At 50.7% G+C, this 27841-nt stretch overlaps 1 protein-coding gene across 2 annotated transcripts; it reads left to right on the top strand.

Moving 5' to 3' along the window:
- Positions 1-317: 317 nt before the first annotated feature.
- mrpl11 (mitochondrial ribosomal protein L11) lies at positions 318-26393 on the top strand. Of its 2 annotated transcripts, XM_063036213.1 has the most exons (6): positions 318-403; positions 3302-3443; positions 7514-7609; positions 8173-8266; positions 15159-15318; positions 26096-26393. In XM_063036213.1, exons 2-6 carry the CDS (start codon positions 3321-3323, stop codon positions 26193-26195), a joined length of 573 nt encoding a protein of 190 aa, XP_062892283.1. In that variant the 5' UTR covers positions 318-403; positions 3302-3320; the 3' UTR covers positions 26196-26393. The 2 variants fall into 2 exon arrangements, with proteins under 2 accessions (XP_062892283.1, XP_062892284.1); XM_063036214.1 differs by lacking the exon at positions 7514-7609.
- Positions 26394-27841: the final 1448 nt, after the last annotated feature.

Genomic DNA, 27841 nt, shown 5'->3' with positions numbered 1-27841 from the left:
CCACGCCTCACCTATTCGCCATAATTGACCAATGAATGACCACGTCCCTAGTGCTCTTAGCTTTGATTGGTGTATACACCATCAATCAACGACGTATCCTCAGTATGATCAAGTTTGGTTGTTCCCGGCTCCGCGAGTTGTCAAGCACCAAACGCGGCAAAGACTGCAATTCCCAGAATGCAATGCAGAGTATGCAAAAATTAAAATTCTTCGAACAGACTGATTTCATGATATAATCAAGAATCAAAAGGTTTTTGTAGTAATTAAAAACTCTACTACTTTTCTTTCTAAGATATGTTTATTCCTTGAGGTTTAACCTTTAACCTACAATGGCGATGCCCATGCTGGTAATCAGAGTGAATGCCTGGCTCGGTGTCTCTGAAACTCCGGGGTTGTTCTAGCTGTAAGTAATTTATTTTAACTTTTCTGCTCTTTTAGTCAGCTTTCCCCCCTCCCCAGTGCGGTTTAGAAGAATTTCCTCCCTTTCTTCCCCTCACACCGAGTTTCAGGTCAAATTACTCTTCTGTGGTCTTTTTTTTGTCCAACTCCCTCGTTAGGTTTTCGATATCTTGGTCAGTAATCGGGTGCGCTGGGTGTCACTTGCCATTCAAACTTTCCGAACCCGGAACAGTACAGCACAGGAACAGGCCTTTCGGCCCATCAAGTACATGCCAACCAAGATGCCCCACTGTAGCTAGGCCCCTTTGCCAGCGTTTGACCCCTAACCTACCAAACCTGCAGATGTGAGTGCTTCTGGACCGTAGTCATTTAAGGCAGCTCACATTATTCTTCTTAGACTCCGGTGTACAGTAATCATTGCCTTTCTGAAGCAAGTGGGAAATTCCGCCCGTAGTAGCGAGAGGTTGAAAATGCCCTTGAACACTCCTGCCAACTGGTTGGCACAAGTTTCCAGAGCCTTCAGCCTCATTAAGAGGAATAGATAGAGTGGACAGCCAGGGCCTGTTTCCCAGGGCACCACTGCTTAATAGAAGAGGACATGGCTTTAAGGTAAGGGGTGGGAAGCTCAAGGGGGATATTAGAGGAAGGTTTTTAACTCAGAGAGTGTTTGGTGCGTGGAATGCACTGCCTGAGTCAGTGGTGGAGGCAGATACACTAGCGAACTTTAAGAGACTACTGGACAGGTATATGGAGGAATTTAAGGTGGGGGGGGTATATGGAAGGCAGGGTTCGAGGGTTGGCACAACATTGTGGGCTGAAGGGCCCGTAATGTGCTGTACTATTCTATGTTCTATTAACCAACATCAGCTTGTCTGATATCTCCCTGTAGATCAGTCCCTCAAATCTTGGCAACTCACTTGTCACCCATTTCTGTGCTTTTTCCAATTTAATTACATCTTTTTTTATATAGCTAATTAAACTAATTCCTTCTGCCAGCACATGGTCCGGATCATTCCATTCTCTGAATATTCATACACCTATCTGAGAATGGTTTAAACTATTGTATCTGCCACCTCCACCATTTCTGGCAGCCTGTTCTAGGCACTCTTCACTCTCTGGTAAGAAAAAAAAATTGCCCCATATATCTCCTTTGAAATCGTCTCCCCCGTTCCTTGGGTGCCCAGACTGCATATTCAAAATTATGCGCCCTTCTTGAGTTCAAAGTAAATTTTATTATCAGAGTACATATATGTCACCTTATACAACCCTGAGATTCATTTTCCTGTGGAACTGCTCAGCAAATCTATAGAATAGTATCTATAACAGGATCAATGAAAGATCAACCAGAGTGCAGAAGACAACAAACTGTGCCAATGCAAATATAAATAAATAGCAATAAATAACGAAAACATGAGATAAAGAGTCCTTAAAGTGAGATCATTGGTTGTGGGAACATCTCAATGGATGGGGCAAGTGAGGGTAGTTATCCCCTTTCGTTCAAGAGTCTGATGGTTGAGGGTTATTAACTATTCGTGAACTTGGTGGTCCAAGTCCTGAGGCTCTTGTATTTGCTAACTGACGGCAGCAGCGAGAAGAGAGCATGGCCTGGGTGGTGGGGATCTCTGATGATGGATGCTGCTCTCCTACAATAGCATTTCACGTAGAGGTACTCAGTGGTTGGGAGGGCTTTACCCATGATGGAGTGGGCTGAAGCCACTACCTTTTGTAGGATGCAGCCAGTCAATATGCTCTCCACTGCACATCTATAGAAGTTTGTCAAAGTTTTTGATGTCATGATATCTCCACGGTCTCCTGAAGAAGCCTACACATACCTCTACAAGGTCACCCCTCAGTCTCAGATGTTCCAAGGAATAATGTCCGAGCTTCACACACAAAATGCCGGAGGAACTCAGCAGCTCAGGCAGCATCTATGGAAATGAATCGATGTTTCTGGCCAAGATCCTTCATCGGGAATGGAGAGAAAGGGGAAGGTGGATAGACAGGAGGGGATAGGTGAATCTAGGTGGGTGGAAAAGATTGCACCAGTGAACAACAATTTCCTGGACAACATCTTCCAGGTAGCCAATCTCTTCAATTATTTCACTTTCTCTACACCTTCTGCTTGTTCTTCCTGTCTTGATTGCATTTCGGAGACCGTTGGAACCTGTGACCTGCGGTTTGGAGTCTGATCGGGTGATCTAGCACTCTACTGTGTCCGGAGAGGGCTGAGAGCACAAACACGAGCTGCCTCCTGGGAAAAGGTCATGAATGACTCCATTTCAAAGCCTCAAGGAAGATTGAGACATCAAGGCGAGTGTGGAGGGGGTCAGCGGTCGCTCTCCGTGGACGCACGGGTTTTTCTGTATGCCCTGGCTATCTGGAGAAGACGAATATCAGAGTTGTGTTGTACATGCTTACTTTGACAATAAAATGAGCCTTTTAGTATAAAGGGCCAGAGAGGAAAGAGTCTGATAGAGGAGAGTGGACAATAGGAGAATGGGAAGGAGGAGGGGATCTGAGGGAAGTGACAGGGTGTCCTATCACCTACCTTATCCAATCAAACCCTATAACTCAGTACTTCAAGTCCTGGCACCACTGTTATATATCTCCAGACTATGTGGATCCTGGATCGGTCTCTACAGCCACCGACAGACAATACCTTCAGAGAACATCACACTCATCTCGAGTGATTGCACTACCAAATGACACTAATTCTTTTTACCACCACGTGGTCCAATCCCTCCATCTTCACTCTCACTGTGGGCAGCCCGTTTCAGGTCCTTGTTACTCTCCCCCCCCCAAAAAAAAATTGCCCCGCACATCTTTTGAAATTTACCCCCCCGCCCAATTCCCCATTTATCCCTGAGCCCGGAGTGCATGTTCCTTTCTAATTCGCCCGCAGGTCCCTCCACAGACGAAGGATGTCCAAGCTCTCTCGGGCAACGAAAGCCGTGAGGAAGGTGGATTCTGGAGGGCTAATCCAAGCCATCGTCCGCTCTGGCCAGGCTGCCCCGGGACCACCGCTCGGCCCTATACTCGGTCAGGTAAGCTCCCTCCCGTCCGACGAGTAGGATGGTCTGCCCCTTTGTCTTTAAGTCAGAATCAGAGGCAGATTTAATATCACCGGCCTACGTCGTGCAATTTTTTTTTAGATTATGAGAACACTCAGCCCTCTTTTATTGTCATTTAGAAATGCATACATGCATTAAGAAATGATACAATGTTTCTCCGGAGTGATATCACAGACAACAGGACAGACCAAAGACTAACACTGACAGAACTACATAATTATAACATATAGTTACAGCAGTGCAAAGCAATACCATAATTTGATGAAGAACAGACCATAGGCACGGTAAAAAAAAAGTCTCAAAGTCCCGAGTCGATGGACTCCCGAGTCCCCGATAGCGGCGGCAAAAGAGAGAAACTCCCTGCCATAAACCTCCAGGCACCGTCAACTTGCCGATGCCTTGGAAGCAGCCGACTACAGCCAATACTGAGTCCATCCATCTGAAAACTTTGAGCTTCTGACCAGCCTCCCGAGCGCCTTTGACCTCTCCCCGGCCGCCGAAACACGCAAAGCCGAGGATTTCGGGGCCTTCAGCTCCGGAGATTCCGGTTACCACACAGTAGCAGCGGCAGCGAAGCGGGCATTTCAGAAGTTTCTCCAGATATTCCTCCGTACTCTCACGTCCGTCTCCATCAAATCAGAATTGTGCACGGTCCCCTACTTGACAGATAACAGATATTCATCACCGGAGAGGCCGCGCGCACTGCTGTCGCGCCGCCATCTTCTCCCCCCTCCCCAATTTGTTAACTTTGCAAAGCTATACATAATATAAAGGAAAAAAAACTGAATTACGGTACAAGTCTCGCTTTGGCTAGTGGTTTAATATAGGGGGTGATAGCCCCCGGCCCAGCCAAACTTAAGAAATCTCGTTTGGGTGGATACTGCACTATGTGTCCCCTGTTACAAATCAGTACCCCGAAATAACAAACAGTACGCAACGATTAAGCTTTATAATTCTTACTTTGACTATAGGGTTAGTAAAGAAAACAAAAAGTAAAGAAAGTGGCAACATACATTAAAGTTGCTGGTGAACGCAGGAGGCCAGGCAGCATCTATAGGAAGAGGTGCAGTCGACGTTTCAGGCCGAGACCCTTCGTCAGGACAGGAAAGAAAGTGGGCCCATTCTCGTGAAACAGTCTATTGTGTAATGTTGAAACTCACTGATAAGGCCGTTCGTCCACTGTCGACCTCCTCCGATCGTCACTGACCTTCAGACCCTCGATCCGAGTCCACCCAGTCTGGCGGTCTGCCAGCTCGCTCCATTGGCGTCTTCTCTCCTCATCTCTCCCCGTGCGTGTTTGTGTGTGTGTTTTGGATTTCCAGCATCTGCAGCTTTTCTCAGGTTCCTGTACCTCCTCCCTGATGGTAGCAATGAGAAGAGGGCGTGTCCTGGGTGATGGGGGTCCTTAATGATGGACGCTGCCTTCCTGAGGCGTCGCTCCTTGGAGATGTCCTGGATACTAACGATGCTCCCCGCCTCCCATTGTCCCATCTTTTCCCATTCTCCTTCCGTCTTTTGTCCAGAGCACAGAAGGTTGAAAGCCGGATTGGTTGAATTATAAGATCCTCTGGGTCGTGACAGGTTGGATGTGGAGAGGATATTTTCCCTTGTGGAGACAGGCACGTGAAGGTGGTGCTTGGTTTAGAAGTATAATCCCCGTCCTTGAGTCTGCTTATCCGGGCTTTGAAGCCCCAGTATCATCTTCTGGAAGGTAGATAAGATACAGGAGCCAGAATACCCACACTCGACATTTTAGGAACAGCTTCTTCCACTCTGCCATTGGTTTGCTAAATGGGCCAAGAACCCTGCCTCACTATTGGTCTTTTATTTATTATTGGGTGGTGGGATAGAGGCCTCCAAGAGGACCACAGCCTTGTCGTAGGGTTTGGAGGCTTGCGTGTCTCAGTGACCCGGAGATCTGTGTTGGCTGGGGTCATGGCTTTATGCTTTGGCTCTTGGTAAGGGTCACACATGCCCAACAGGGTCAAAGGGTAGAGGTCAGACCAAGAGCAGTCCACCGGTCCTCCAGGTTCGGGGGTTCAGCTCGGGGCCAACAACCCGGACTGGTCAAACAAAATTGTGACGGAAACAGCACTGAAGAATCCTTCTACATCTGAGTGCGACGGTGTTCCTGAGTCTCCACCCGGGACTTGCATGACTGACAGTGGTGAAAACAGGGCGACTGGCATGATGAAGGAAGCTGTGAACAACACCAGAGACAGAGGACCTTCGTTGCTACCCTCACCGCCAGCGGCGTAACGGGCAAAAGAAGAAGAAGGTGGAGCAGAGCTACATCTCAACCAGAGGAGGTGTAAGGCACTCCTTATGTCCACTAGCCCAGGGGTCCCCAACCTTTTTTGCACCGCGGACCGGTTTAATATTGACAATATTCTTGAGGACCGGCCGACCGGGGTGGGGGGGGGTGGGGGGTGGTGTTCAGGTAGGGTTAAACTCACCTCACCATGTCTTTTACAGTTAGGGTTGCCAACTTTCTCACTCCCAAATAAGGGACAAAAGTAGCAGCCAAATCCTGGGACACTTTACCCCAGGAAAGACTACAATGACCATGAAGCTTTGCGCCGGTGACGTACGCATGTGCGTACGTGCCGATTTTTTCCCCCCACAAATCGGTTTTGGCTTAATCTTCCTGACTCCACTGTACATACATTATTCTACTGTATATAGGCTGTGTATTTATCATATCATTCCTGCTTTTACTATATGTTAGTGTTATTTACTTTCAGTTTTATGTGTTATTTGGTATGATTTGGTAGGTTTTTTTTGGGTCGGGGAACGCTCAAAAATTTTTCCCATATAAATTAATGGTAATTTCTTCTTCGCTTCACGCCATTTCGGCACGAAAGGTTTCATAGGAATGCTCTACCTTAGCAGGGGAGATACGGGACAAGGGCAGTCCCGTATGGGACAAACCAATTTAGCCCAATATACGGGATGTCCCGGCGGATACGGGACAGTTGGCAACCCCGTGTTCAAGTTCAACAGTACGTGACGGGGAACGAGGAAAGGTGCAGCTGACTCGTATCGTTTCCTCAGGGCCCGGTAGCACATGCTTTGCGGCCCGGTGGTTGGGGACCGCTGTACTAGCCTGCAGGTCACCCTTGGGCGAGGTGTAGCACCTGCTCAGCCCCTCGATCAGGGAGCAGGTGTCGGGTGGTCGTACGAGCAGCCGGTGCACATCACAAGTCCTGATTATGCAACCACGGAAGCTGGGCAATCTCTGAAGAGCCACCGGTCTTGTAAAGACACCGCCCAGAAGACGACGATGGCAAACCACTCATGTGGAAAATAATTTGCCAAGAACAAAAGAGGTCAAAGGCCACGATCATATGACACGGCGCATAATGGTGATGTCATATCACACGGCGCACAATGATGATGGTTTATTGCTGCTGCCGCAAGTCTGCCGGTTTCGAGGTGATTGTCATTGGTGAATGACCTGACTGACTCGGAATTACGGCAGGTCGTCACAGGGCGCAGCGGGAGCATAGCGGTTAGCGCGGTGCTATCACAGCTCGGGGCGTGGCGGAGTTCGGAGTTCAATTCCAGCATCCTCTGTAAAAAAAAAGTTTGTACGTTCCTTCCCCTGTGCGTGTGGGGTTTCCTCCGGGTGCTCTGGTTTCCTCCCGCAGTCCAAAGACGTACCGGTTAGTAGGTTAATTGGTCACTGTAGGTCGTCCCGTGATTGGGGGCAAGGGTTAAATCGGTGGGCTTGTTCCGCGCGGTATCTTTAGATAAACAAAAGCAAATAGAGAGGGAGATCCAATCACAAACAAGAGAGAATCTGCAGAGGCTGGAAATCCAAGGCAACGCACACAAAACACTGGAGGAACTCAGCAGGCCAGTCGACGTTTCGGGCTGAAACCCTTCTCCAGTCCTGCCGAAGGGTCTCGGCCTGAAACGTCGACTGTTTACTCTTTCCCACAGATGCTGCCTGGCCTGCTGAGTTCCTCCGGCGTTTTGTTAGATGGGGATCGAGAGCTGAGGTGAACCAGACCACTCACTCCCGTGTTGTCGCCTTTCAGCGAGGCATTCCCATCGGGCAGTTCTGCAAGGAGTTTAACGAGAGGACCAAGGACATCAAAGAGGGGATCCCGTTACCTGTGAGGATCTCCGTCAACGTAAGTAGAACTGAGACGGACAGCTCTAAAGATGATCTTTTCTCGTCAGCCGCCCATCGGACCGTGCCGTTGCCGTCGACGACCAACGCAGCCCGGGGATCCCGCTGGGGGCAGTCCGCAGGTGTTGCCACGCTTCTGGCGCCAGCGTAGCGCGCCCGCGACTCTCTAACCCTAACCCGTATGTCTTTGGAATGTGGGAGGAAATCGGAGCGCCCGGGGGGAAGCTCGCGCGGTCACGGGGGTTGGAGGGTGGGAGTACCGATCGAGCCTCGGTCGCCATCGTTGGCGTGTGTCGCGAGTGCCTGGCGTTTGGCAGCTGTGGCCAAGCGGCCAGTGTGTGTAAAAGCCATCAGCCGTACCCCACCCCACCCTGAGCCTCCTGGATTATATCCCAGCCTACGAAACGTCCCAGTGTCCCTACGGGGAGAGGCGGTGCCTGGGTTAGGTGGGGTTTAAGGCCGCTGCTTGCAACGGGTCAGGCGGCGGGGTTGAGATGGGGAAGGGGGGAGGGGGTTTGGTCACACTGACTCGCCCGGTCCCCCTCACCCTGCCTGTGTTTCCAGCCTGACCGCACCTACGAACTGAAGATCAGCAAGCCCACAGTTTCCTACTTCCTGAAGGCAGCAGCGGGTATCGAGAAGGGGGCTGGGAGGACAGGTGAGCGGAAACCGTGTCTGGGCAGACGGGGGTGGGGGTGTGGGTGGAGACCTCCGAGAGGGGCAGAGGCGGCGATGGGGTAACTCTGCCTGAACCTCGGGTCAGATCCCAGCCTGTAACCCACTCCTGGGGATTTTGTTATTCTGTATATAAATCCCGTGAAACCCTGGATTAGATCTGTCTGTAACCCACTCCCGGGGATCTGTAATTTTATATATAAATCCCCTGAACCCCTGGGTTAGATCCCAGCCTGTAACGCACTCCTGGGGATCTGTAATTTTATATATAAATCCCCTGAACCCCTGGGTTAGATCCCAGCCTGTAACCCACTCCCGGGGATCTGTTGTTTTATATATAAACCCTCTGAACCCCTGGGTCAATCCCAGCCTGTAACATACACCTAGGAATCTGTTATTTTATATATAAACCCTAACCCTGGGTCAATCCCAGCCTGTAACCCACTGCTGGGAATCTTTTATATATAAACCCCCTGAACCCCTGGGTTAGATCCCAGCCTGTAACTCACTCCCGGGGATCTGTTGTTTTATATATAAACCCCCTGAACCCCTGGGCCGGCTGGTGGCGCAGTGACATCAGAGCTGGACTTGGGAGCGGAGGTTCCCGGGTTCGAACCCAGTCGGGTCCGCTCCCGAGTACGCTTTCCAACCACGCCGGGTTGAGTGTCGAGATCGCAACTCGACCTCGTAAAATAAAGGGAAAAATACTGCGAAATGACTGTGTGAGGAGTGGCGAGCCACACAGTGTGTGTGTGTGTGTGTGTGTGTGTGTGTTTGTCTGTATCCCTCTCTCCCTCTCTCCCGGCCTTGTAAAGACTTGGAAAAGACATCGTCCTGCCAACATCACACACGGACGCACACACGCAGACACCAAAAAAAAAACCCTGAACCCCTGGATTGGATCCCAGCCTGTAACCCACTCCTGGGGATTTTGTTATTCTGTATATAAATCCCCTGAAACCCTGGATTAGATCCCAGCCTGTAGCCCACTCCCAGGGATCTGTTATTCTATATATAAACCATCTGAACCCCTGGATTAGATCCCAGCTTGTAGCCCACTCCCAGGGATCTGTTATTCTATATATAAATCCCCTGAACCCCTGGATTAGATCCCAGCCTGTAACCCACACCCGGGAATCTGTTATTTTATATATAAACCTCCTGAACCCCTGGATTAGATCCCAGCCTGTAACCCACACCCGGGAATCTGTTATTTTATATATAAACCCCCTGAACCCCTGGGTTAGATCCCAGCCTGTAACCCACTCCTGGGGATCTGTAATTTTATATATAAATCCCCTGAACCCCTGGGTTAGATCCCAGCCTGTAACCCACTCCCGGGGATCTGTTATTTTATATATACACCCTAACCTCTGGATTAGATCCCAGCCTGTAACACACTCCTGGGGATATGTTGTTTTATATATAAACTCTAACCCCTGGATTAGATCCCAGCCTGTAACCCACTCCCGGGGATCTGTTATTTTATATATAAACCCCCTGAACCCCTGGGTTAGATCCCAGACTGTAACCCACTCCCGGGGATCTGTTATTTTATATATAAATCCCCTGAACCCCTGGGTTAGATCCCAGCCTGTAACGCACTCCTGGGGATCTGTAATTTTATATATAAATCCCCTGAACCCCTGGGTTAGATCCCAGCCTGTAACCCACTCCCGGGGATCTGTTGTTTTATATATAAACCCTCTGAACCCCTGGGTCAATCCCAGCCTGTAACATACACCTAGGAATCTGTTATTTTATATATAAACCCTAACCCTGGGTCAATCCCAGCCTGTAACCCACTGCTGGGAATCTTTTATATATAAACCCCCTGAACCCCTGGGTTAGATCCCAGCCTGTAACTCACTCCCGGGGATCTGTTGTTTTATATATAAACCCCCTGAACCCCTGGGCCGGCTGGTGGCGCAGTGACATCAGAGCTGGACTTGGGAGCGGAGGTTCCCGGGTTCGAACCCAGTCGGGTCCGCTCCCGAGTACGCTTTCCAACCACGCCGGGTTGAGTGTCGAGATCGCAACTCGACCTCGTAAAATAAAGGGAAAAATACTGCGAAATGACTGTGTGAGGAGTGGCGAGCCACACAGTGTGTGTGTGTGTGTGTGTGTGTGTGTGTGTGTGTGTGTGTGTGTGTGTGTGTGTCTGTATCCCTCTCTCCCTCTCTCCCGGCCTTGTAAAGACTTGGAAAAGACATCGTCCTGCCAACATCACACACGGACGCACACACGCAGACACCAAAAAAAAAACCCTGAACCCCTGGATTGGATCCCAGCCTGTAACCCACTCCTGGGGATCTGTAATTTTATATATAAATCCCCTGAACCCCTGGGTTAGATCCCAGCCTGTAACGCACTCCCGGGGATCTGTTGTTTTATATATAAACCCTCTGAACCCCTGGGTCAATCCCAGCCTGTAACATACACCTAGGAATCTGTTATTTTATATATAAACCCTAACCCTGGGTCAATCCCAGCCTGTAACCCACTGCTGGGAATCTTTTATATATAAACCCCCTGAACCCCTGGGTTAGATCCCAGCCTGTAACTCACTCCCGGGGATCTGTTGTTTTATATATAAACCCCCTGAACCCCTGGGCCGGCTGGTGGCGCAGTGACATCAGAGCTGGACTTGGGAGCGGAGGTTCCCGGGTTCGAACCCAGTCGGGTCCGCTCCCGAGTACGCTTTCCAACCACGCCGGGTTGAGTGTCGAGATCGCAACTCGACCTCGTAAAATAAAGGGAAAAATACTGCGAAATGACTGTGTGAGGAGTGGCGAGCCACACAGTGTGTGTGTGTGTGTGTGTTTGTCTGTATCCCTCTCTCCCTCTCTCCCGGCCTTGTAAAGACTTGGAAAAGACATCGTCCTGCCAACATCACACACGGACGCACACACGCAGACACCAAAAAAAAAACCCTGAACCCCTGGATTGGATCCCAGCCTGTAACCCACTCCTGGGGATTTTGTTATTCTGTATATAAATCCCCTGAAACCCTGGATTAGATCCCAGCCTGTAGCCCACTCCCAGGGATCTGTTATTCTATATATAAACCATCTGAACCCCTGGATTAGATCCCAGCTTGTAGCCCACTCCCAGGGATCTGTTATTCTATATATAAATCCCCTGAACCCCTGGATTAGATCCCAGCCTGTAACCCACACCCGGGAATCTGTTATTTTATATATAAACCTCCTGAACCCCTGGATTAGATCCCAGCCTGTAACCCACACCCGGGAATCTGTTATTTTATATATAAACCCCCTGAACCCCTGGGTTAGATCCCAGCCTGTAACCCACTCCTGGGGATCTGTAATTTTATATATAAATCCCCTGAACCCCTGGGTTAGATCCCAGCCTGTAACCCACTCCCGGGGAATCTGTTATTTTATATATACACCCTAACCTCTGGATTAGATCCCAGCCTGTAACACACTCCTGGGGATATGTTGTTTTATATATAAACTCTAACCCCTGGATTAGATCCCAGCCTGTAACCCACTCCCGGGGATCTGTTATTTTATATATAAACCCCCTGAACCCCTGGGTTAGATCCCAGACTGTAACCCACTCCCGGGGATCTGTTATTTTATATATAAATCCCCTGAACCCCTGGGTTAGATCCCAGCCTGTAACGCACTCCTGGGGATCTGTAATTTTATATATAAATCCCCTGAACCCCTGGGTTAGATCCCAGCCTGTAACCCACTCCCGGGGATCTGTTGTTTTATATATAAACCCTCTGAACCCCTGGGTCAATCCCAGCCTGTAACATACACCTAGGAATCTGTTATTTTATATATAAACCCTAACCCTGGGTCAATCCCAGCCTGTAACCCACTGCTGGGAATCTTTTATATATAAACCCCCTGAACCCCTGGGTTAGATCCCAGCCTGTAACTCACTCCCGGGGATCTGTTGTTTTATATATAAACCCCCTGAACCCCTGGGCCGGCTGGTGGCGCAGTGACATCAGAGCTGGACTTGGGAGCGGAGGTTCCCGGGTTCGAACCCAGTCGGGTCCGCTCCCGAGTACGCTTTCCAACCACGCCGGGTTGAGTGTCGAGATCGCAACTCGACCTCGTAAAATAAAGGGAAAAATACTGCGAAATGACTGTGTGAGGAGTGGCGAGCCACACAGTGTGTGTGTGTGTGTGTGTGTGTGTGTGTGTGTGTGTGTGTGTGTGTGTGTGTGTGTGTGTTTGTCTGTATCCCTCTCTCCCTCTCTCCCGGCCTTGTAAAGACTTGGAAAAGACATCGTCCTGCCAACATCACACACGGACGCACACACGCAGACACCAAAAAAAAAACCCTGAACCCCTGGATTGGATCCCAGCCTGTAACCCACTCCTGGGGATTTTGTTATTCTGTATATAAATCCCCTGAAACCCTGGATTAGATCCCAGCCTGTAGCCCACTCCCAGGGATCTGTTATTTTATATATAAACCATCAGAACCCCTGGATTAGATCCCAGCTTGTAGCCCACTCCCAGGGATCTGTTATTCTATATATAAATCCCCTGAACCCCTGGATTAGATCCCAGCCTGTAACCCACACCCGGGAATCTGTTATTTTATATATAAACCTCCTGAACCCCTGGATTAGATCCCAGCCTGTAACCCACACCCGGGAATCTGTTATTTTATATATAAACCCCCTGAACCCCTGGGTTAGATCCCAGCCTGTAACCCACTCCTGGGGATCTGTAATTTTATATATAAATCCCCTGAACCCCTGGGTTAGATCCCAGCCTGTAACCCACTCCCGGGGATCTGTTATTTTATATATACACCCTAACCTCTGGATTAGATCCCAGCCTGTAACACACTCCTGGGGATATGTTGTTTTATATATAAACTCTAACCCCTGGATTAGATCCCAGCCTGTAACCCACTCCCGGGGATCTGTTATTTTATATATAAACCCCCTGAACCCCTGGGTTAGATCCCAGACTGTAACCCACTCCCGGGGATCTGTTATTTTATATATAAACCCCCTGAACCCCGGGGTTAGATCCCAGCCTGTAACCCACTCCCGGGGATCTGTTATTTTATATATAAACCCCCTGAACCCCTGGATTAGATCCCAGCCTGTAACCCACTTCTGGGGATCTGTTATTTTATATATAAACTCTAATCCCTGGATTAGATCCCAGCCTGTAACCCACTCCTGGGGATCTGTTATTTTATATATACACCCTAACCTCTGGATTAGATCCCAGCCTGTAACACACTCCTGGGGATATGTTGTTTTATATATAAACTCTAACCCCTGGATTAGATCCCAGCCTGTCACCCACTCCCGGGGATCTGTTATTTTATATATAAACCCCCTGAACCCCTGGGTTAGATCCCAGCCTGTAACCCACTCCCGGGGATCTGTTATTTTATATATAAACCCCCTGAACCCCTGGGTTAGATCCCAGCCTGTAACCCACTCCCGGGGATCTGTTATTTTATATATAAACCCCCTGAACCCCTGGATTAGATCCCAGCCTGTAACCCACTTCTGGGGATCTGTTATTTTATATATAAACTCTAACCCCTGGATTAGATCCCAGCCTGTAACCCACTCCCGGGGATCTGTTATTTTATATATAAACTCTAACCCCTGGATTAGATCCCAGCCTGTAACCCACTCCCGGGGATCTGTTGTTTTATATATAAACTCTAACCCCTGGATTAGATCCCAGCCTGTAACCCACTCCCGGGGATCTGTTATTTTATATATAAACTCTAACCCCTGGATTAGATCCCAGCCTGTAACCCACTCCCGGGGATCTGTTGTTTTATATATAAACTCTAACCTCTGGATTAGATCCCAGCCTGTAACACACTCCTGGGGATATGTTGTTTTATATATAAACTCTAACCCCTGGATTAGATCCCAGCCTGTAACACACTCCTGGGGATATGTTGTTTTATATATAAACCCTAACCACTGGATGAGATCCCAGCCTGTAACACACTCCTGGGGATATGTTGTTTTATATATAAACCCTAACCACTGGATCAGATCCCAGCCTGTAACCCATTCCCGGGGATCTGTTATTTTATATATAAACCCCCTGAACCCCTGGGTTAGATCCCAGCCTGTAACCCACTCCCGGGGATCTGTTATTTTATATATAAACCCGCTGAACCCCTGGGTTAGATCCCAGCCTGTAACCCACTCCCGGGGATCTGTTATTTTATATATAAACCCCCTGAACCCCTGGATTAGATCCCAGCCTGTAACCCACTTCTGGGGATCTGTTATTTTATATATAAACTCTAACCCCTGGATTAGATCCCAGCCTGTAACCCACTCCCGGGGATCTGTTGTTTTATATATAAACTCTAACCCCTGGATTAGATCCCAGCCTGTAACCCACTCCCGGGGATCTGTTGTTTTATATATAAACTCTAACCTCTGGATTAGATCCCAGCCTGTAACACACTCCTGGGGATATGTTGTTTTATATATAAACTCTAACCCCTGGATTAGATCCCAGCCTGTAACACACTCCTGGGGATATGTTGTTTTATATATAAACCCTAACCACTGGATCAGATCCCAGCCTGTAACACACTCCTGGGGATATGTTGTTTTATATATAAACCCTAACCACTGGATCAGATCCCAGCCTGTAACCCACTCCCGGGGATCTGTTATTTTATATATAAACCCCCTGAACCCCTGGGTTAGATCCCAGCCTGTAACCCACTCCCGGGGATCTGTTATTTTATATATAAACCCTAACCACTGGATTAGATCCCAGCCTGCAGCCTTCTCCCAGATGTCCGTTACTAACCGTAGATCCAGGGGTCTGCGCCATCCCAGGTTGTCTGACGGCCGGGTGTGTGTGTGTCCACCGCAGGTCACGAGGTGGCGGGCGTGGTGACCGTGAAGCACATTTACGAAATCGCCAAGGTGAAGTCTGAGGACGAGAGCTTCCAACTGCAGGACATGTCGCTGAGGGACGTGTGCAAAAGTCTGATTGGGACGGCCCAGTCCCTCGGCATCAAGGTGGTCCGAGAGTAAGTTCTCCGTGCTGTTCCCAGCTGCGGCGGGAGTGGGGTTGGCGTTAGACAGACGCCCCCGCGGATCTCAGCGGGCCGCCAGCATCCACGGTGAGGATGTTCCAGGCCATTAGGACTGTAATGTTGGCCTGAGGTTGGTGGAGCGATTTAATTTAAGAACCTGGGAAGTTCTGCTCTACCGGTACAACGCGTAGTTCTGGCCTCTTTACTTGAGGAAAGGTATTCCGGCTTTGGAGGTGTTGCAGAGGAGGTTCGCCGGATTAATTTCAGAGATGAGGGGTCAGCCTATGAGCAGACTAAACTCACTGGAATTCGGAAGAATAGGACTGGAGGACTTTGGAACAGAGTTAGGCCATTCAGCCCATCGAGTCTGCTCTGCCATTCCATCATGGCTGGTTTATTATCCCCTCTCAACCCCATTCTCCTGTCTTTACCCTGTAACCTTTGGAACCCTGACTAATCCAGGACCTATCAACCTCCGCTTTAAATACACCCAGTGACTCAGCCTCCATAGCCGTCAGTGGCACTGAATTCCACAGATTCACCACCCTCTCGCTAAAAGAATTCCTCCAAGTCTCTGTTCTAAATGGGCGGCCTTCTGTTCTGAGACTGTGCCCTCTGGTCCTAGACTCTCCCACATCACAGGAAACATCCTCTCCACATCCACTCTATCTCTGTCCTCAAGTCCTAGACTCCCCCACGATAGGAAACATCCTCTCCACATCCACTCTATCTGTGCCCTCTGGTCCTAGACTCCCCCACTATAGGAAACATCCTCTCCACATCCACTTTATCTGTGTCCTCTGGTCCTAGACTCCCCCCACTACAGGAAACATCCTGTCCACATCCACTCTATCTGTGCCCTCTGGTCCTAGACTCCCCCACGATAGGAAACATTCTCTCCACATCCACTCTATCTGTGTCCTCTGGTCCTAGACTCCCCCACTACAGGAAACATCCTCTCCACATCCACTCGATCTGTGCCCTCTGGTCCTAGACTCCCCCACTACAGGAAACATCCTCTCCACATCCACTCTATCTGTGTCCTCTGGTCCTAGACTCCCCCACTATAGGAAACATCCTCTCCACATCCACTCTATCTGTGTCCTCTGGTCCTAGACTCCCCCACTATAGGAAACATCCTCTCCACATCCAGTCTATCTGTGTCCTCTGGTCCTAGACTCCCCAACTATAGGAAACATCCTCTCCACATCCACTCTATCTGTGTCTTCTGGTCCTAGACTCCCCCACTCTAGGAAACATCGTCTCCACATCCACTCTATCTGTGTCCTCTGGTCCTAGACTCCCCTCACTATAGGAAACGCCCTCTCCACATCCACTCTATCTGTGTCCTCTGGTCCTAGACTCCCCTCACTATAGGAAACATCCTCTCCACATCCACTCAATCTGTGCCCTCTGGTCCTAGACTCCCCCACGACAGGAAACATCCTCTCCACATCCACTCTATCTGTGCCCTCTGGTCCTAGACTCCCCCACTATAGGAAACATCCTCTCCACATCCACTCTATCTGTGTCTTCTGGTCCTAGATTCCCCCACTCTAGGAAACATCCTCTCCACATCCACTCTATCTGTGTCCTCTGGTCCTAGACTCCCCCACTATAGGAAACATCCTCTCCACATCCACTCTATCTGTGCCCTCTGGTCCTAGACTCCCCAACTCTAGGAAACATCCTCTCCACATCCACTCTATCTGTGTCTTCTGGTCCTAGACTCCCCCACTCTAGGAAACATCCTCTCCACATCCACTCTATCTGTGTCTTCTGGTCCTAGACTCCCCCACTATAGGAAACATCCTATCCACATCCACTCTATCTGTGTCCTCTGGTCCTAGACTCCCCCACTACAGGAAACATCCTCTCCACATCCACTCTATCTGTGCCCTCTGGTCCTAGACTCCCCCACTATAGGAAACATCCTCTCCACATCCACTCTATCTGTGTCCTCTGGTCCAAGACTCCCCAACTCTAGGAAACATCCTCTCCACATCCACTCTATCTGTGTCCTCTGGTCCTAGACTCCCCCACTATAAGAAACATTCTCTCCACATCCACTCTATCTGTGTCCTCTGGTCCTAGACTCCCCCACTCTAGGAAACATCCTCTCCACATCCACTCTATCTGTGTCCTCTGGTCCCGGACTCCCCTACTATAGGAAACATCCTCTCCACATCCACTCTATCTGTGTCCTCAGGTCCTAGACTCTCCCCACTACAGGAAACATCCTCTCCACATCCACTCTATCTGTGTCCTCTGGTCCTAGACTCCCCCCACTACAGGAAACATCCTCTCCACATCCACTCTATCTGTGTCCTCTGGTCCCGGACTCCCCTACTATAGGAAACATCCTCTCCACATCCACTCTGTCTGTGTCTTCTGGTCCCGGACTCCCCTACTGTAGGAAACATCCTCTCCACATCTACTCTATCTGTGTCCTCTGGTCCTAGACTCCCCCACTATAGGAAACATCCTCTCCACATCCACTCTATCTGTGTCCTCTGGTCCTAGACTCCCCCCACTACAGGAAACATCCTCTCCACATCCACTCTATCTGTGTCCGCCTGTCCCGGACTCCCCTACTATAGGAAACATCCTCTCCACATCCACTCTGTCTGTGTCCTCTGGTCCCGGACTCCCCTACTGTAGGAAACATCCTCTCCACATCCACTCTGTCTGTGTCCTCTGGTCCCGGACTCCCCTACTATAGGAAACATCCTCTCCACATCCACTCTGTCTGTGTCCTCTGGTCCCGGACTCCCCTACTGTAGGAAACATCCTCTCCACATCCACTCTGTCTGTGTCCTCTGGTCCTGGACTCCCCCACTACAGGAAACATCCTCTCCACATCCACTCTATCTGTGTCCTCTGGTCCTAGACTCCCCTCACTATAGGAAACGCCCTCTCCACATCCACTCTATCTGTGTCCTCTGGTCCTAGACTCCCCTACTATAGGAAACATCCTCTCCACATCCACTCTGTCTGTGTCTTCTGGTCCCGGACTCCCCTACTGTAGGAAACATCCTCTCCACATCCACTCTATCTGTGTCCTCTGGTCCTAGACTCCCCCACTATAGGAAACATCCTCTCCACATCCACTCTATCTGTGTCCTCTGGTCCTAGACTCCCCCCACTACAGGAAACATCCTCTCCACATCCACTCTATCTGTGTCTGCCTGTCCCGGACTCCCCTACTATAGGAAACATCCTCTCCACATCCACTCTGTCTGTGTCCTCTGGTCCCGGACTCCCCTACTGTAGGAAACATCCTCTCCACATCCACTCTGTCTGTGTCCTCTGGTCCCGGACTCCCCTACTATAGGAAACATCCTCTCCACATCCACTCTGTCTGTGTCCTCTGGTCCCGGACTCCCCTACTGTAGGAAACATCCTCTCCACATCCACTCTGTCTGTGTCCTCTGGTCCTGGACTCCCCCACTACAGGAAACATCCTCTCCACATCCACTCTATCTGTGTCCTCTGGTCCCGGACTCCCCTACTGTAGGAAACATCCTCTCCACATCCACTCTGTCTGTGTCCTCTGGTCCCGGACTCCCCTACTGTAGGAAACATCCTCTCCACATCCACTCTATCTGTGTCCTCTGGTCCCGGACTCCCCCACTATAGGAAACATTCTCTCCACATCCACTCTATCTGTGTCCTCTGGTCCCGGACTCCCCTACTGTAGGAAACATCCTCTCCACATCCACTCTATTGAGGCTTTTCAATATTTGATAGGTTTCAATGAGGTTCCCACACCTTGTCCTCCTAAACTCCCGCGAGCCGAGGCCTAGAGCCATCAAATGCTCCTCGCACCTTAACCCTTTCGTTCCCGGGATTGTTCTCGTGAATCTCCTCCGGTCGCCCTCCAGTGTCAGCACGTCCTTTCTCAGATAAAGGGCCCCAAGACTGGGCGCAAAACCCCAGAGGGTGGCCTGACTGATGCCTCGCGAAGCCTCAGCGTTGGTACAGCAGAGTGCAGGCCCTTGGGCCCATGGCGTTGTACTGAAGGAAGGAGACCTGTACCCAGACCTCGACCATACCGCACAGTACATGGCCTTTTGCCCCATGATGTTGTTGCAACCTTTAAACTTGCTCTGAGATCAATCCCTCCCTGGCTGTGGGGGCCAAGCCATTGTGTAAATTTAAGGCAGAGGGTGATAGGTTTGAAGTTCACGGGGAGAAGGCAGGAGATTGGGGACTGAGGGGGAAAATGGATCAGCCATGATGAAATAGTAGCGCAGACTCGATGGGCCGAATGGCCTAATTCTGCTCCTCTATCTTATGGTCTCCCACATACTGTAACCCTCTTTTTTTCTGATCTAGCTAAAAGTTATTTTTTAAATATCCCCAAATGTATCTGCTTCTACCACCATCCTTGGCACTGCAATCCACACACCCACCTCCCGCTAAGTTTAAACAAAACCCTATCTCTGACATCCGCCTAGACTTTCCTCCCATCACCTCTCCTCCTAGCCTTTTTTTTTCAGATTATGAGGACACTCAGTCCTCATTTACTGTCATTTAGAAATGCATGCATGCATTAAGAAATGATACAATGTTCCTCCAGAGTGATATCACAAAAAAAACAGGACAAACCAAAGACTAAAACTGACCAGACCACATAATTATAACATATAGTTACAGCAGTGCAAAGCAATACCATAATTTGATAAAGAGCGGACCATGGGCACAGTAAAAAAAAAGTCTCAAAGTTCCGATCGACTTCCGAGTCCCCGATAGCTTCCAGCAGAAGGGAGAAACTCTCCCTGCCATAAACCTCCAGGCACTGACAACTGCCGATGCATTGGAAGCACCCGACCACAGCCGACTCTAAGTCCGTCCGAAAACTTCGAGCCTCCGACCAGCCCCTCCGATACAGCCTCCCGAGCGCCATCCTCTGCCGAACGCTTCGACCCCACCCTGGCCGCCGAGCAACAAGCAAAGCTGAGGACTCGGGGCCTTCTCCTCCGGAGATTCTGGACCACACAGTAGCAGCGGCAGTGAAGAAGGCATTTCGGAAGTTTCTCCAGATGTTCCTCCGTGCTCTCACGTCCGTCTCCATCAAATCAGGATTGTGCACGGCACCCTACTTGACAGATAACAGATATCATTCACCGGACTGGCGGCCATCTTTTCCTCCATTTCTGCCCTCTATCAATGCTTCCCGTCCACCTCAAATTAAAACAGTAATTCAAATCAATCTCCTCGGGCCCCCAGCCGGGTCCAGGTATTAATTATAACCGACGTTTCGATGACAATCTCCACCAGGGATGAAGCCTAGGCTTGTCCGTTCGTTCAACCAGACGCGGACACAGCTGAACGGAACTGCCTTCATCTCGGGCCAAGGTGCAAAACGTACACAGCACATTCAAAATAGCGAGCAGAAAAAAAGACAGTCACACAGAAAAAGACTTAAATATAGTCCCACAAACTGATGGTACAGTTCCCGGCAATCCAGCCTGTTGTTCCACTGATGGAACACCAGAGGGCAGCACCGACCATTCGATACCTAATCCTTTCTCCCTACACATTGCCCCTCTCTTTCCAACGCCGACACGTCCACGTGGCTATCTGAGAACCTCCTAATTGCCTCTGCGTGACAGGATCGTTCACAAACATGCAATCACGAAAGGGATAGGTGAGATAGAGGCGGGAAGGTTGTTTCCACTGGTGAGTGAGACTCGACCTCGACAAAGGGGGAATCGATCTAGGACGGAGATGCGGAGAAGCTGCTTTTCTCAGAGAGTGGTGAATGTGTGGAATTCTCTCGGGGGCTGCCACTTTAAATATATTTAATATGCAGTCAGGTTTTTGCTAAGCGGGGGGGTTATGGGGAGCTGAGTCCACGGACAGATGGGCCACGGTCTTATTGAATAGCGGATTAGACTCGACGGGACCGGTTTATTTCGAATGGGCCCTTCAAGCCGTGCTGCCCAATTAACCGCAGGACAATTTACAATGACCAATTAACCTAATTAACCTACCACCCGGTACTTCTCTGGACTTTGGGAGGAAACGAGAGCACCCGGAAGAAACCCTGGCGGGAGAAGCCTCACCGGGAGAATTCCTTACTGGCAGTGGCGGGAACTGAACCTGGCTTGCCTGCACTGTACAGCCATGTGCTAACCACTACGCTACCGTGCCGCCTTCTGGCCCTGAGTCTTATGTTCTTACGTCCTACAGATTCGATCCCTACCTTTGGCACTGTGTGTGTGTGTCTATAATACATACATAATTATATAATATATATTAATGATCTGGATGATGGGGTGGTAAATTGGATGAGTAAGTATGCAGATGATACTAAAATAGGTTGTGTTTTGGATGATGAGGTAGGTTTTCAAAACTTGCAGAGAGATTTAGGCCAGTTAGAAGAGTGGGCTGAAAGATGGCAGATGGAGTTTAATGCTGAAAAATGTGAGGTGCTACATTTTGGTAGGACTAATCAACATAGGACATACATGGTAAATGGTAGTTCATTAAAGAATGCTTCAGAACAGAGGAATCTAGGAATAATGGTGCATAGTTCCCTGAAGGTGGAATCTCATGTGGATAGGGTGGCGAAGAAAGCTTTTGGTTTGCTGGCCTTTATGAATCAGAGCATTGAGTATAGGAGTTGGGGTGTAATGTTGAATTTGTATAAGGCATTGGTAAGGCCAAATCTGGAGTATTGTGTACAGTTCTGGTCACCGAATTATAGGAAAGATGTCAATAAAATTGAGAGAGTACAGAGGAGGTTTACTAAAATGTTGCCTGGGTTTCATCTCCTAAGTTACAGAGAAAGGTTGAACAAGTTGGGTCTTTATTCTTTGGAGCGTAGAAGGTTGAGGGGGGACTTGATAGAGGTGTTTAAAATTATGAGGGGGATTGATAGAGTTGACGTAGATAGGCACTTTCCATTGAGAATGGGGGAGATTCAAACAAGAGGGCATGGGTTGAGAGTTAGAGGACAAAAGTTTAGGGGTAACATGAGGGGGAACTTCTTTACTCAGAGAGTGGTAGCTGTGTGGAACGAGCTTCCAGCAGAAGTGGTTGAGGCAGGTTCGATGTTGTCATTTAAGGTTAAATTGGACAGATATCTGGACAGGAAAGGAATGGAGGGTTATGGGCTGAGTGCAGGTCGGTGGGACTAGGACAGGGTAAGAGTTCGGCACTGACTAGAAGGGCCGAGATGGCCTGTTTCTGTGTTGTAATTGTTATATTGTGTGTGTGTGTGTGTGTGTGTGTGTGTGTCTGTGTGTGTCTGTCTGTCTCTATACGGAGTTTGCAGGCTTTCCCCATGGCTGAGAGGGTTTCCCCCACGTGCTTAGGTTTCCTCCCACATCCTGACGAAGTGCAGGGTTGGTGGGTTAACTGGCTGCAGTAAAATGGCCTGTAGTGTGCGTGGGTGAGGCACTTTGGAGTCCTCGGGCACAGCAGCACGGAAACAGGGCCCCTTCGCCCCGTCTCCTCCTTGCTGAGCTCCAATCTCGACCCGCACCCAGATCCGCCACGTGGCTGCGCGCTGGTGGGAGTGGACCCAGGTCCGGAGGGACGGCGGACTCCGTCCCGGTGAGCGCCGGCTATGGGCCCGACGGAAGGGTAGACTCCCCACCAAGGGGAGGAAACGGAGTTAGGCATGGGAATACCCACAGAGCCCCAGGGGCACGACTCAGCAACACCAGGGGAGGCAATTGATTCTCCCCCGAACACCCAGTAGGACGCCGCTTACAGAGCATAACGAGAGTCCCCTTTAAATGACCGTAGAATCTCGGAAGCATGAGCTGCTCACAATGAACTTGACAAGATTAATCCGGAAGCACTGGGTCTTAATGGCTCCAATAATTAGTAAATACAGGTGTTCGAAAAACCCTGAAGACCAACACTCTAGATTAGATTATGAGCACACGTAATCCTCTTTTATCGTCATTTAGTAATGCATGCATTAAGAAGTGATACAATGTTCCTCCAGAATGATATCACAGAAACACAGGACAGACCGACTGAAAAACTAACAAAAACCACGTAATTATAACATATATTTACAACAGTGCAAAGCAATACCGTAATTTGATAAGAACAGACCATGGGCACGGTAAAAAGTCTCAAAGTCTCTCGAAAGTCCCATCATCTCACACAGACGGTGAACCTCCAGCACCGCCAACTTGCCGATGCAGCATCCCAGAAGCATCCGACCACAGTCCGACTCCGAGTCCGTCCAAGAACTCCGAGCCTCCGACCAGCTCTCCGACACCGAGCACCGAGCACCATCTCTGCCGAGCGCTTCGACCCCGGCCCCGGCAACAGGCAATAGGCAAAGCTGAGGATTTGGGGCCTTCCCCTCCGGAGATTCTCGATCGCACAGTAGCAGCGGCAGCGAACCGAGCACTTCAGAAGTTTCTCCAGGTGTTCCACCGTGCTTCTCACGGCTGTCCCCATCAAATCAGAATTGTGCACGGCCCCCTAGTTAACACATACGATATCATTCGGAACGGCCGCCCACGCTGCATCGCGCCGCCATCTTCTCCTCCCTCCTCCAAAAGGCCTGCAGGACCGTCACGCCCCGTACCCCTCCCATCCATGTACCTATCAAAACCTCTCTGAAATATTACAGTTGAACCCTCATCCGCCACTTCTACTTGTAGCTCGTTCCACACCCTCTGAGTAAAGAACTTCCCCCTCAGGTACCTCTTAAATATTTCACCTTTCACCCTTAACCTCTGACCTCGAGTTGCAGTCTCGCCGAACCTCAGTGGGGGACGAAAAAAAGCCTGCTTGTATTTACCCCTCATAATTCTGTGAACCTCTATCGAATCTCCCTCATTCTCCTGCACTCTGGGGAGTAAATGCTTTTAAAAAAGAAAGTCAATAGACAATAGGTGCAGGAGTAGGCCATTCGGCCCTTCGAGCCAGCACCGCCATTCACTGTGATCATAGCTGATCATCCACTATCAGTATCCAGTTCCTGCCTTATCCCCATAACCTTTGATTCCGCTATCTTTAAGAGCTCTATCCATCTCTTTCTTGAAAGCATCCAGAGACTTGGCCTCCACAGCCTTCTGGGGCAGAGCATTCCACATATCCACCACTCTCTGGGTGAAAAAGTTTTTCCTCAACTCCATTCTAAATTGTCTACCCCTTATTCTTAAACTGTGGCCTCTGGTTCTGGACTCACCCATCAGCGGGTACATGCTTCCTGCCTCCAGCGTGTCCAATCCCTTAATAATCTTATATGTTTCAATCAGATCCTCTCTCATCCTTCTAAATTCCAGAGTATACAAGCCCAGTCACTCCAATCTTTCGACATATGACAGTCCCGCCATCCCAGAAATTAACCTTGTGAACCTCCGCTGCACTCCCTCAATAGCAAGAATGTCCTTCCTCAAATTTGGGGACCAAAACTGCACATGGTACTCCAGGTGTGGTCTCACCAGGGCCCTGTACAGCTGCAGAAGGACCTCTTTGCTCTTATACTCAATTCCCCTTGTTATGAAGGTCAGCATGCCATTAGCTTTCTTCACTGCCTGCTGTACTTGCATGCTTGCTTTCAGTGACTGATGTACAAGAACACCTAGATCTCATTGTGCTTCCCCTTTTCCTAACTTGACTCCATTTAGATAATAATCTGCCTTCCCGTTCTTCTCGAGGCTGAGTTGTAGGCAATCTGCTAGAGGAAGTGAATGGGTTGAGCAGGTCTGCGTGAGGGGAAGGGTGAGGGATTGGGAATCATCAACATGGACTCTTGGTGATTCCAAAGTTCCCTTAAAGTTGTCATGAAAGTTGATAGGGTGGTTCATTGGTCAGGGATTTGAGTTGAAGAGCTGTGAGGTAATGTCGCAGCTCTATAAAACCCTGGTTAGATCACACTTGGGAGTACTGTATTCATTTCTGGTCGCCTCACTATAGGAAGGATGTGGAGGCTTTAGAGAGGGTGCAGACGAGATTCACCAGGATGATGCCTGGATTAGGGAGCAGGTCTTATGAGGATAGGTTGAGTGTTTCTCTTTGGAGTGAAAGAGGATGAGAGGTGACTTGGCAGAGGTGATAAGAGGCACAGGCCCAGAAACGTCGACCGCTAGGAGATTCACCAGGAAGCTGCCTGGACTGGAGAGTATGCCCTATGAGGAAAGGTTGAGCGAGATCGGGCCGAAGGAGAATGGCAGGTGCCAACGTAAACATAGCAAGCTCACAACCTACTAACCCTAACCTGTATGTTTTTGGATTGTGGGGGGGAAACTGGAGCACCCCGGGCTGGGGGGGGGAAGGAAAGCACACACTCACGGGGAGAACAGACAAACTCCTCACAGACAGCGACAGGAATTGAATCCCGATTGCTGACGACCGAGCGTTGTGCGAACTGTACCACCCCACAGGGTCTTTATGGACGTTTATAACCTCCTTGAGGGCCGAAGTTTAGGTAGACGGTTACAGCCCTTTCCCCCCACGGTAGGGCAGACCAAAAGTAGTGGGTGAGGGGTGGGGGAGGAGACCTGAGGGAACAGCTTTCCCCCGGGAGGTTGGCAGTTTTATGCTGCAGGAAGTAGTAGAGATGATAAACTTGTAAACGTCTGGATGGGAAGCTTTCAGAATGACGTGGGCTGAATAAGGGTCGGGGTCAGCACAGACGAGTTGGGCCGAAGGGCCTGTTTCTGCACCGAGTCACCCTGCAGCCCTGGGTTCGGTGGGGCAGACAGTGATGGTGGTGGGGGGTGGTGGTGTGGTGTGGTTGTTAAGCTCCCTCGCTCGACCTCATTTAACTCGTCCCCTCGACCCGCAGCCTCTCAGCCGAGGAGTACGCCAGCTTTCGGGAGCAGAGGGAGGAGCAGCTGAAGGCAGAAGCCTCCTCCCTCGAGGCGGCCGCCGCCAAGAAGAAGTAGCAGCCGGCGGTCCGACGTGGCGGGAGGCTTCAGGAGAACAAGTCCTGACCCCAGCGTTGGGCACGCTGAAGTTCAAGGATTGCATCGTTCGCCAAGTGGAACAGCGTTCCTCCGGACCGAGGCGGACAACACAGTACAGATAACTCACGTGCACAGCGCATAAAGTGGTTTTACCGCAAATAAATTAACTGATGATAAGGAGCGTTTGCGACTCAAGTTAAGAAGTGAACAGTCTAACGCTACTGGCGCCTCATCCGCGATGAGGCCTGGATGGTGGCGGGCAGCTCAGTCGTTTTATGGCCGGGAGAAGAAGCTGCTTCCCATCCTAACGAGGAAGCCCTCCCCTTCCTACCCGAAACCTCTTCCTCTTGTTGACCCCCCGCCCTCCCGGGCAATGAGGCTTCAAATATTTCTGATGTGTTGCATCACTGTGGGATTAAGGATTTGCTGAGACTTTGGACACTCAGACATAGTCCCCCCCTCTCTCCCCTCTCCCCCCTCCCCCCTCCCCCTCCCCCCTCCCCTCTCCCCTCTCCCCTCTCCCCTCTCCCCCCTCCCCCCTCCCCCTCCCCTCTCCCCTCTCCCCTCTCTCCCCCCTCCCCCCTCCCTCTCCCCCTCTCCCCTCTCCCCCTCTCTCTCCTCTCCCCTCTCCCCTCTCCCCTCTCCCCTCTCCCCTCTCCCCTCTCCCCTCTCCCCTCTCCCCTCTCCCCTCTCCCCTCTCCCCTCTCCCCTCTCCCCTCTCCCCCCTCTCCCCTCTCCCCTCTCCCCTCTCCCCTCTCCCCTCTCCCCTCTCCCCTCTCCCCTCTCCCCTCTCCCCTCTCCCCTCTCCCCTCTCCCCTCTCCCCTCTCCCCTCTCCCCCTCTCCCCTCTCTCCCCCTCCCCCTCTCCCCTCTCCCCTCTCTCCTCTCCCTTCTCCCCCTCCCCCCTCTCCCCTCTCCCCCCTCTCCCCCCTCTCCCCTCTCCCCCCTCTCCCCCTCTCCCCCCTCTCCCCCTCCCCTCTCTCCCCTCTCCCCTCTCCCCCTCTCCCCCTCCCCTCTCCCCTCTCCCCTCTCCCCTCCCCTCTCTCCCCCTCCCCCTCCCCTCTCCCCTCTCCCCTCTCCCCCCTCCCCTCTCCCCTCTCTCCCCCCTCCCCTCTCCCCTCTCCCCTCTCCCCTCTCCCCTCTCCCCTCCCCCCTCTCCCCCTCTCCCCCCTCTCCCCCTCCCCTCTCTCCCCTCTCCCCTCTCCCCCTCTCCCCCTCCCCTCTCCCCTCTCCCCTCTCCCCTCCCCCTCCCCTCCCCCTCTCCCCTCTCCCCTCCCCCCTCTCCCCTCCCCTCCCCCCTCCCCTCTCCCCCCTCCCCTCTCCCCTCCCCTCTCCCCTCTCCCCCTCTCTCCCCCCCTCCCTTCTCCCCCTCCCCCCTTCTCCCTCCGCTCTCTCCTCCTCCCCGTCCCCATCTCTCTCCCACTCTCCCCTCCCCTGTCTGTGCTGTCAGCTGGTTCATCTGCATGTGATAATATTTTCGTTCGTTCACTACGTTCCATGTTGTATGACGTGGGCGATCGTGGTGTCCTGACCATGATTGTTCTTGGGCGATCGTGGTCTTTCCATGATAGTTCTTGGCAAATTGTTCTACAGAAGTGGTTTGCCATCGTCTTCTTCTGGGCCAGT

This window comes from Mobula hypostoma, chromosome 30, assembly GCF_963921235.1.
Source record: "Mobula hypostoma chromosome 30, sMobHyp1.1, whole genome shotgun sequence".
Taxonomy (NCBI): Eukaryota; Metazoa; Chordata; class Chondrichthyes; order Myliobatiformes; family Myliobatidae; genus Mobula; species Mobula hypostoma.
Note: the sequence above shows the minus strand (reverse complement) of the source record. Positions and strands in the feature narration are given on the sequence as shown.

What these genes read in the sequence shown, in the direction of transcription:
- mrpl11 (XM_063036213.1), top strand. Translation starts at nt 3,321, where the DNA reads ATGTCCAAGCTCTCTCGGGCAACGAAAGCCGTGAGGAAGGTGGATTCT. An exon ending in TCGGCCCTATACTCGGTCAG is followed by an intron (nt 3,444 to 7,513) that starts GTAAGCTCCCTC and finishes GTCGCCTTTCAG; the next exon opens with CGAGGCATTCCCATCGGGCA. An exon ending in CTGTGAGGATCTCCGTCAAC is followed by an intron (nt 7,610 to 8,172) that starts GTAAGTAGAACT and finishes CTGTGTTTCCAG; the next exon opens with CCTGACCGCACCTACGAACT.